Here is an 11,346-nt window from a genome sequence, read left to right as displayed (position 1 = left end):
CAACGGTTCCGTGATGGGGCGATACGCAAGGGAAGCTCTCTCTCTGTCGTTTATTTTCATTTGTTTGCTGGTGACTTTGTGTATTTCATATCGAAATCGCCTCCAGTGCTTTTGCTGCTGGCGGCAATACAAGTTGTTTAAAAGTCAAAGTCTATCTCTGTCTTTGTGCGTGTGGGTTGTGTGTTGTTGTTGTTGTTGTTTTTGCGTAAAAAACTAAACTAAACATTTATAGACGCGTGATGACGAGCGCTCCAAGTCGGCGCGGAACGCCGTGGCGTTGCGACGATTCGCGTGGAGCGATTTTGAAACTGACAGCAGCGGCCGCGGTGTTTGATGACATTTCCCCAAACCAAATCCGAGCACCGCCTCCCCCGCGCCTCTCCCGTCCGTCTCCCCTCTCCTTCACCCCCAAACGGGCTCACGACAACAGTTACCACTCTGCATAAAACGCGCTGCGCCCTCTCTTTCTGTCCAACCAAGCAGCCCACCTCGTTATAACTTCACCCCGCACCCGCTCAGCTCGCTCTCTCTCTCAAATCCCAATCTCCATCCCGTCTCTCCTCCCCCTCCTGTTCTTCTCTCCACCCAGAGCCCCCCCCCCCGCCTCTCCACCGTCCTCTAACAACAAGGCTGCCGCCGACCGCCTCTGCTTTAATAATCCACACGAACGCTCCCGCACCATCTGCTGCATTGGGCTCGCTCGCACGCGTGGGCGGATTGTGCCGGGTGCGGCACGTGGCCTCGTGCCTGTCAATCTGGCGGAGTTGGGAAGAGGAGGAGCAGAAGGAGCAAAACACTCCGGTGGGGCTTGAATATCTGACCCTGCCCAGCCTTCTCTCTCTCTCTCCACCACTGCCCACCCACCATCCAACCACGCTCTCTCTCTCTCGCTTCTCTCTCTTTTTTCTCTCTCTCTCCACCACTGCCCACCCACCCACCATCCAACCACGCTCTCTCTCTCCCTCGCCCTCCTCCAGCCAGCCCACATAATCCTATACCATACCTCACCCCCCTACAAACCTCCTCTTGCCCCGTTGTGCTCCTTTCATGCAATTGATTCAGACTGAAAATGCATTCCAGATTCGAGGCGAAGGAGAGAGAGGGGGGGGGAGAAAAACCCCGCTGTTTAACAACGATCCATCTGAAGGCAGAATGGAGCGGGTTTGGTGGTGGTGGTGATGGTCGGGGTGGGAGTCGAGGTGAAAGGTATAGAAAAAAGCAAGACAGAATTTTTTGTAAATTAAAAGAGAAAAATAAAACCTTACCCCCCACCCACCTACTACCACCCCTCAACCCTTCGCCTTAAAAAAATAAATATTTGAGATAGAGTCATTGGTGCAGACCCTTGCAGCCAGCTCGCAGGAGGAACTATTTTTTTTAGAGAACACAACATAACACACATCCCCCTCGCTTGTGGCTGTGTGCGTGTGTGTCTCTGTGTGCGCTGTTGTTCGGCAATTGCTAAACGTATACTGGTGGAAAACATAATAATAAAACACCCAAAAGTTACACTTTTTTTTCCATTCCTCTTATGTTTTACTTCTGTGCCTGTGTACCACCCAGCCACCCACACACCCCCGTACATTCAGGATGTGTAGTAGTTCGCTATTTCTAACATTGCATAATGTGTGGTGGTTAGCGCCCCGGGCGCTGTGAACCCAGAGACAAAGGCCGGGTTCGATTCCAGGCCACGGCTAAGAACATCAGTGGCGAGCGATAATCTGTTACCGGTCAAGAGCATCACTCACCAACCCATACACGTACCGGCGTGGTGAAGTATGGTCAAAACGACACCCACCTCTCCATGACTGACACAGCAGTGGATTAACAAAGGGGCCTATGTAATTTACGTGGAGACGTGTCTGCATGCGTACATAACGTTTGTGAAAAGGCATGCAGCGTAATCTGTGTTGCACGAGGTTGATTCCACTTTAAATAGGTAAAGCGTGTAGTCCTATCGACGTAAACTGTTTCTTTAACGCATCGCCCTTAATAGGTGCTCGCCCTTGCCCCCCCCTCTCCGTTAGACGGAGATCAGCTTGTGTACAATTTGGGGAGTTGGCCTTCGTGCCGGTGACGCCTTGCCTGACAGCTCCACCTTGTGGTGAGACACTCGCAAAGACAAAGATGCCTCACGCCACGTGTGGACACACACTGCCTCTCCGGGGCAAGTGATGTTAGCGGTGCTGGCAAAAGTAGCTACTACTACACGTGTAGCTACTACTACACGTGTAGCTACTATTACACGTGTAGCTACTACTACACGTGTAGCTACTACTACAACAACACGTGTAGCTACTACTACACGTGTAGTAGTAGCTACACGTGTAGCTACTACTATACGTGTTGTAGCTACTACTACAAGTGTAGTAGCTACTACTATACGTGTAGCTGGTTGCAATCACCAGCGAAACGTCGTACTCGAATCGTAAATATTGTGGGGTTACTCTCCAATACACCGGTGTGCTTAAGTAGTAAAAGGGGCCCTCCATAAATGACGTCACGCACCTAGGTGGGGGGGGGGGGGGTCAGACATTTGTGACGATGTGTGACGAAGGGGGGGGGGAGTTTGAGAAATGTGACGTCACATCAAAATGCGCAACTTTAAATAAATATAGACAACACGTTCTACTTAATTAATAGACTTTTAAATAAATGTTTTCTCCTACAACATCAATACGCACTACAATGACAATAGTTTAAAGCGATTTGAAACATGTTATATTTTTTTTGGGGGGGGGGGCAGAGCTTTGTGACGTCATATTTGAGGGGGGGGTCTGACTTTTTGTGACGCCGTGTGACGTTCCCACCTGATGACGGAAACTTGTGTTGCCTCCGAAACGTCGTGATTTGTATTTTATTATTTTATTTGTTTTAATTTTTTTTTCGTTTTTTACCTACGTGACTTTACCGAAAAAACTAAGAGTATGAATCATTGCAGTCACGAAAGCTTCAAATCTAGAACTATCATTTGTGGCCAGGTCGCTTCTGAAAAAATATTTATATAGCTCTGTCGGCCTTACCTGGTCAAAAAAAAATTGTTTAGTTTAGTTTAAACATCACTAAACGACACATTTATACGTACGCGATCTACCCCCCTCCCCTCCCCAAAAAAACCCTTTTATTATAAATAAAATTGTCCGACGTGTTAGAACTGACACTTTTATTTCACGATGCCACCTCGGCAAGAGGCGTCGCCAAAGGAGAGTTTTGCGGGCGCGGTGCCCCCCCCTCCCCCCGGTCGAGGCTGATGTCGGAGCGGCAGTCAAAGGAGAGAACGGCGCCCGAGAGAGAGGAGGTCCACCGATCCCCGACAGATGAGAAGCGACGACATCCGATCGCGTGCAGGGAACCACGTGGACACTGCGACATCACGGGACCGTGGGCCCTGGCGACGTTGAACTTTCTCCGTGCCGCACGTAGCCGACCGTGCTCATCGGAGGGGCGCGCGGACGACACGGGGAGGGCCTTCATCCAGCAGTGGATTGACGATGGCTGATGACGAGACTCGATACAAACAGCGGCGGTGGGTGGATGCCTGCCGCTTGGACCGCTGACGCTGCGGTCTAAATGCAGAGGGGTCCGTCACTGTATACTGCCGGTTGTCTGGGGTGTTAGGCCATAACACATTCGCCACATAGCCCCCCCAGCCTTGCTGCTAAATCGGGCGCCCGCGTGCATTTCATGCACGGCCTGCAGTGGCTGAGCTTGTGGGTGTGCAGGCGGTGCAACTGTGCCCCGGGGGGGGGGGGAAGGGGGCACGCGAAGAAGTTGGTGGTGGCGGAGGTCAATTGGGCAGGTGAAAAAAATATATTCTTCAAGGAACGCATGGGACAATGTACATTTGAAAACGCACAAAAGCTAACGCGTGCAAGAATACGGGGAATAAAACAAACAGCTGCAGCAAAAAAAAATGATTCCAGTGAAACAAATGAAAAAGGCATCTTTGTTTTTGTTTAGCAATGTCCGTGACATATTTACGCAAGAAAGCCTCGTCGAATCTCGAAACGTGCTTCTCTCCATGCTGGGTCCTGCTCGAGACAATGTGCGTGCCACCAATTCCCGGTGGAGACTTGCTTGGCACGCAAGAGCGCAGCGTGTCCGTGTAGTGTGGACCAGGGACCCACTGGTGTGTGTGTGTGCGCGTGCTGTGTGTTCAAGACTGTTGATGCCAACGGTTTTAAATTTAGAAAAATAAATTGCCTAAAAGCGCCCTGCACCACAAACAGAGGACTCTATCTCTGCTCGCTCTATGCCCGGCCTGTATCTATCGATCTTATCATCTACACTCGTGTCGACTTTGTAAACAAGTTTGCGCACGGCTTGATTGCATAATTGGTTGCTCATTTATTTGTTTGCTTATGAGTGTGTGTGTGCGTGTTGTGGCGTGAGCACACGGGACGCAAACCGAGGTGCTGTCACCCGTAACGCAACACACGGACACGCGTGTGCCGCTGGCGATTCGCGAGTCTTGCAAGGAGCCGTCCTCATTGGCATCCGTGTAAAAGCTGGCAAGGGAAGGAAGAGAGCTCGTGTTGCTGATGAGCAGGCAGTGCGCACATAGGCTGTGATCTGTCTAGATTCGTGGTGAATGCGTATTGGGGAGGTTGAGCAAAATATTGGCCATGCACTAAACCTCGCAAGCTGCAGGAAGGTTTTCTAGGCTTAATAGCTATTGCATCCTGGTTGTCGGCTATTCATAGGGCGCAAGCTGTAGGGTGTACGTGTATGCAGTGTTGGCTATATGTTGTGCAAACTGTAGACTGTGCATAACTCTATGTATAGGCAGGGCTAAAGCCTATAGTGTGCTGGGCAAAGGGCTAGACAGTATCCACGGCTGGCTATAAGCTATACATGGCACTGTAGTGTTCGCTATAGTGTGGCATTCTGTGTAAAGTGTAGACTACGCGTGAGCGTGGCAATACGTGGTATAACGAGCTGCTGTCTTCACACAGGGTCAAGATCTAAGTAACACTTCGGACGAATCGTATGCAAAGGAGGCTGCATCCTGATTGCGGAATTTCACTGAGCGGTTTTACATTTGAAGTTACAGGCTGGGTATGTTTAGTCGTTGCAAGTCGTGTAGCCTCTACGCTACATGTGCCCTGTGCATTCTATGCCTTTAAATTGAACGTTGTGTGCATGCAGTAGTCACAAATAGAATAGCCAATGCAGTACATATTGTACCGGGAAGTACATATTTAAATAGCAGTCTGTACGCGTGGGGTAGTTGGAGGTTTGCCTCGCCTATATAATTGCACCTTATGCATTACAGGTATTTAAATCGCAGTTTGTGCACACGCAAAAGTTGCAAGTTGTTAGCGCGTTGTTATTCTCTCTGCAGAATCGTATCCATGTAACACCACACGCGTCTTACACGTGCAAGTTGTCTCGCCTGCACGCGGTGGCTACACACTTTGTGTAGCTTAAGCAGCGGGGTTTTAGCCGCCGCTCTGCGTGAGCGAGTGAGTGGGTTTAAATAAACACACCACACACACACATACCACGGCAATCCCATATATAATGTCCGCAATGGCCGAGGAAGAATTCGAGTTTGGCCAGCAGGAGGCATCCGCTGATTCCGAACACGCGATTTGCCCGGTCGGCCTCAAGGTGTCCCGACTTTCGCCGGTGCCGAAACGCACGCGCGGCTCTGAACAGAAGCAGCAGCAGCAGCAGGAAGAAGAAGAGTACGAACAGCAGCATCAACAGCAGCAACAACAGCAGCAGCAGCAGCAACAGCAGCAGCAGGACAACAGCCTCGGTACTGAGTCGACCGCGACACCCCGACGCCGAGTTCTGTTCGCCGACGCCGCGGGCTTTCGCCTCTCCCGCGGGGACTCGATGGAGAAAGTCGCAGACGAGCGCGGGGAGGAATGCGGCCACTCTGGACCAGCGTGCTCCGTCGCCCCGAGACCCGACTTCGCGCTCGCCGGCTCCACGTCGGAGCTTCTGGACGCGGTGCGCAAGCAGAAGGTGGCTCTGGAAGAGCTCGCGGTGTCCGAGTCGGGCGCCGTTCTCGGCACGGTGCGCGTGCACGGCTCGTCTCGCGACAAGCGCGTGCACCTGCGCTGGTCCCGAGACGTGTGGAGGAGCCACTGGGAGGTTCAGGCGACCGCCGTCGACAACACCTTCGACGGCGAGACGGAGCAGTTCGCCTTCCGCAGCTTCGCGAGGCCCGGAGAGGACGAGCCCCTGGAGGAGGGCGACGCCGTGGAGATGGTCGTTCGCTACGCGTCTCCCGACGGCGTCTTCTGGGATAACAACGGCTGCGCTAATTACAGGTTCACGTGCGTCAAGGCGGGCGAGGAGATGCGAGCCGCACGCGTCAAGGTGGGTTTATGCCGAGCGGCACGCAGAGGTGCGTGCGTTACGTCGCGTTACGTTATGTTACGTTACGTTGCGTTACGTCGCGTTACATTGCATTACGTTGCGTTACGTTGCGTTATGTTACGCTGCGTTACGTTGCGTTACGTTGCGTTATGTTGCGTTACGTTGCATTACGTTGCGTTACGTTGCGTTATGTTACGTTACGTTACGTTGCGTTACGTTGCGTTATGTTACGCTGCGTTACGTTGCGTTACGTTGCGTTATGTTGCGTTACGTTGCATTACGTTGCGTTACGTTGCGTTATGTTACGTTACGTTACGTTGCGTTACGTTGCGTTATGTTACGTTACGTTACGTTGCGTTACGTTGCGTTACGCTGCGTTATGTTACGTTACGTTACGTCGCGCGGTGCTGGGTACTCCAACCATGAGGTTAGTGCGCCACGCTGCGCTACGAACCCGGCGACCCGAGTTCGATTGCCGGTCACGGCCAACATCGGTGGCGATTATCCGAATCGGTCCTGAGCCTCCTCCCCTAGGTCGACTCAGCCTCAAATGAGCACCTGGTGCGGTGTGTAAACATCGCCACTAATGGAGACAAAGGCGGCCGGGCGTGGTGCTGGCCACCCACCCCCTCGTGGGGGTGAGTTGCCGGCCTTCATACGTGTTCGCGAACAGTACTTGCCCCAATAGTCTGTGCAGCCTATAGGGGGATTTTTGTCTTTGCTTGTGGTGGTCCACCATCTCGCCACAGTGGTGTCCCATACACAGGGTGGTCCAGATATCGTGTGACTCCCGATTAATTTACCCCCCAACAATTATTTCCGCTGCATATTAATTTCTGCGTTAAACAAATCTTACTTAAAAAATAGAGACATTTTATTGAACTGAATGGGGAGTCACAAGACATCTGGACCAGCCTGTGGATGAACGTTACTTATCCGGCCAAAACCCTCACACTGAGTCTCGAGGTTAGTTTTAATCAGGAGGGGTTCTGATATGACACGCTTGGCAAATGACCAAGCCATTGTTTCGTATGCTATATACTACAGTACTGTACCGTATCATATTTTACATATGGGAAGAGAAAAAGCACACGAGGGGATAGCACACTCACAGGGGACTCCAGCGCAGAGGGGTTCGCGGACGCACACAGTCGCTGTGACCACCTCGTAGCCCGGTGGGGTTTGAGATTGGAGTTTTAAAAAGTATCGATGTGATTCACCAACTCTTGAGCGCGCCATGGTGGCGAGATGTTAACTACCTCGCCTGGTATACAGGAGGTCGTGGGTTCGATCCTGACCCTGATGAGATGTTAACTACTTCGCCTGCTATACAGGAGGTCGTGGGTTCGATCCTGACCCTGATGAGATGTTAACTACCTCGCCTGGTATACAGGAGGTCGTGGGTTCGATTTCGACCCTGACGCCTGCTGTGTATTTGGACTTTGCATGTCTCGCTCCACATGGTCGCGTGGATTTTTCTCCGGGACCTCCGGGTTTCCCCTTTACATCTATAAACAACGCGCTAGAATTTCAACACGACGATAAGCCACTTCGTTGAGCTATAATTTGTGGTGGTCGCTTCTGGAAAACGGCTCGACAGCTTAGTGGGCCTTACCTGGTAAAATAACAAAAAATATAGTTTAGTTTTTAGTTTATTGACAACAACGAGTTGGGCATATGCCTTGCGCACAGTGGCAATCAGAGCTCGCAGGCAACGCCCAGGTTTGGGGTGGGCTCACACTAAAATCCACACCCGCATTGTACAACTCCATACGCGCGGGAGGCTGTAAAAGCATCCCTTTGGGGGTCAGGGATGTCGTACGCACAGCAGCTGCGGCGATCTGTGTTCACGATGAAGGAAGCGATGGCGGCCGGGGATGTGGTGTCATTCGCGGCATTTGGACGTGGCGACCTCTGGGATTTGAATTCGAGTGCCTCCCCGAGTCACCTCGATTAGTTGACTCTGAATAATAGTGGGGGGCTAGGGGGGGGGTCACGTGGGGAGGGAGGCCCACCTCGCCTCCACCACCCCCTTCCCCACCACCCATGTCCACCATAAAATCCGAAGTTTATTTTACCGCGTATAGCCCATTGAGTTAAGAAGCTGTTTTTTTGAGGACGGCTCGGCCAACTGCCTGCACGTAAAAATAAACGACTGCGAGCTGATAATCATGTTGGTGATGATGGTCAACCTGTTGGATGTTATGCAAAACACAAAAATAAGAATCACGTAAAAAAATGAGTGGATGGATCACATCTCAATGCACGAAGGGCCTAAACAAATGCATTGAGACTCACTGATGATTTCCTGGATTTGGGACGATGTGCATTTGGTGCTTGACATTTCAAATATATTCACTTGAATGTTTTAACTGCGACGCATGGATTCCACGTGTGTACACTGTAAACGAAGCAATTGGTGGAGGACATTTAATATTTTGATGCAAGCTTCGTAAAACGAGCCGTAAAAAATATTAACTGGGAACGATTGTAATACGTACGCCCAGCGAATATCTCGCACTCACGTTTTCAATTACGCACCGCGGGAAGGTAAATAGACAACATTTTTAGGAGTGCAGTTTCAGATTTTTCAATGGATTTGGAAACACGTTCGGCCCCCGCTCAAGTCTGAACATTCTTGCAGCATCTGCAACTTTCATTGGCTGAGCACATGCAGATCTTATTGCAAAAAAGGCTACGTTTCACGTGTCTCGTTGGTTTTATTTCATCCCTTGGTTAAATAAAGCATATTGACAGACTTGAAATAAATAAATAAACGCACTTCTTAGCGCCACGTGTGGACTCAGTGGTGTCATCAATATCATTAAATGCGCGGTAGCAATGCAGAGCCAATAACTTCATCACCTCTGTGTCTCAACATCCGCAGCTATGGAGGTGGCCGGGTTTTTTCAGAGCTCAAACAGCTGAGCTGGAATCGCATGTTCAACTCTTTGTGAGTTTGTGGCCTCAACAAGAAGACGGCCACACGCTCATCCCTATTTATAGCTGGTGGTCTTGGCAAGGCTGAGGACATTGTACATGCAATGTGGTGGTCACATGACATGCACACAAGGCATGATGGGAATCCGGCCTCCCTGCTCTTTGTGAGCACACCTTTGCTGACATCGCCTAGATCATGGCATTGAATCCAACTTTCAGCCGGGTTCTCAAGTATCGATAGGTGATGGTCTAAGCTCGCCCACCAATGACCACACACAAACACCCGCCATTACATTCAAGTTGGTTCTGCATTTAATATGGCTAGAATTCCACCATCTGAGACTTCGAATATCTATTTGACTGTCGTGCGACAAACATTGATCTCGTTTTACGCACAAGCCGATTATTTTAGTAGCTGCTCCTCACTCGTTGAGGGTCGGCGTCAGTGCCCATGTGACCTCAAACACAAAACTGTACAAAAATAAACAGACGGCGCATTCGACGTATTTTCCCAAATTCGGCCTAGGTACCCAATAAATATGGTTGGTTTCACAGTTTCATCTCTGTACGTTTCCTTCATCCGCGTTTTTGTTTCATCCGGACCACCCTTCCTGACCATCACCACGAATGCTCGAAAGTTGATCGGTTGCGAAATCGCGCTGCCCCTTGGCCTGACGATCGACGTGCTTTTGTCCTCGGAACTCCTCGTGCAAACGCACGCACGCGCACGCACGCACACGCAGGCGCTCGTCAGCGCGCCCGAACCCAACGGCTGCAGTCCGTTGTCTTCCAACGCTTCCAACAACGAAGCTGGCCACGGGCACGCCCCGGACGTCGGTGACCTCCGCGGCCGCGTGGGAGCGGCCTTCGGCGGTGGCGGCGGCGGCCACAACCAAGAGCCGAGAGGCGACCGTGGAGGCGCCTCCGCCAACGGCCTCTCCACGGTAGCGCAGCCGGCCCGGTGGGGCTCGGCTGACGAGCTGAGTGAGGGCCTCTTCAAGACGCTCCACGCCCTCCTGCTGCTCGTCTTCCTGGCGTCACTCACTCGCTTCGGGGTGATGGAATGCTGCGCTGCTTATGCGCTCGCCATCGTTTTCCTGTACTGCTACGGCGTCTTCGAGATGCTCAGCCACTAGGCGAGTTCGCGCGTGTGCGTGTGAGCTTCTGTTTGTGAATACCGGCTGGTCGTGAAGTCCTTCCGAGGGCTTTTAGAGTAATATATCTTTCGCGAGAAGTTATATTGAATATGTGAAATATGCCCTAATTTAAATGCATCGTAACTCAAACAAGTTTTTGAAAGCTCATGCTTTCATACCCGTCAACATGACGTTCTTCATTTAGTTCATACTTTTGTAGTCCATCTATTGAAAACAATTATATATTGTCATTTCTAAACGTTTTGCAACAATTGAAGGTCGATCGGCGCGCTTCGCATTATAAATAATCCTGTTTGGACTCATGCCATCTCTTCGGGTGGTGCTGTATCTCTGTAGAGCCCATGTCCTCTAACACTGTCCAGCGGTAACACGTGCTGAGCGTTCTGCTTCACTCCCACAATCGTGGAAATTAACTAGGTACACTAAGAGTGCCATCTCAGCAAACTGAAGCAATCTCCGACAAAGAAACTTCAGGATTGAACATTTGTATTCATTGAATGTATGAAAATATGCATTTGTGTTGCAAACCAGATGGCATTAAACCTGACCATTACCCTGTATTGACAAATGTGTTCTAATTGGAGCCGGAATGACCTTCAGTGGTCAGAATAACCTTCAGAATGACCTTTGACCTTCAATAAATTACAAAAAAATCTGTATAGGAAGCGTGGAGTTAACCTACTTAAATATTACGACGAAACATTTGTTTCGCTTTCTAAAGTGAAAAGTTAAACTTGTGTTTGACATGTGACGAGCTGAAGGCATGCCAGGGAGGATAATTTGACATGTCTGGTTCTGTATCAGAAGTGTCAACAACACATCTTCATTTCGCCGAGTAGAATATGCCATTGTTTCACAGTACCTTTAACACAAATGTATTTCTAGTTGTAGACTTCAGTATGCATCGTCTGCCTCT

At 50.5% G+C, this 11,346-nt stretch overlaps 1 protein-coding gene across 1 annotated transcript; it reads left to right on the top strand.

The window, feature by feature from the left end:
• The first annotated feature begins 5,217 nt into the window (after positions 1-5,217).
• LOC144729453 (uncharacterized) lies at positions 5,218-10,593 on the top strand. Its single transcript, XM_078609752.1, has 2 exons — positions 5,218-6,333; positions 10,017-10,593. Exons 1-2 carry the CDS (start codon positions 5,524-5,526, stop codon positions 10,407-10,409), a joined length of 1,203 nt encoding a protein of 400 aa, XP_078465878.1. The 5' UTR covers positions 5,218-5,523; the 3' UTR covers positions 10,410-10,593.
• The last annotated feature ends 753 nt before the right edge of the window (positions 10,594-11,346 follow it).

The sequence above is a fragment of the Lampetra planeri genome, chromosome 32, assembly GCF_965212315.1.
Source record: "Lampetra planeri chromosome 32, kcLamPlan1.2.h2, whole genome shotgun sequence".
In the NCBI taxonomy this organism is placed as follows: Eukaryota; Metazoa; Chordata; class Hyperoartia; order Petromyzontiformes; family Petromyzontidae; genus Lampetra; species Lampetra planeri.
The sequence above is the reverse complement of the archived record's forward strand: the minus strand, read 5'-3'. Positions and strand labels throughout refer to the sequence as shown.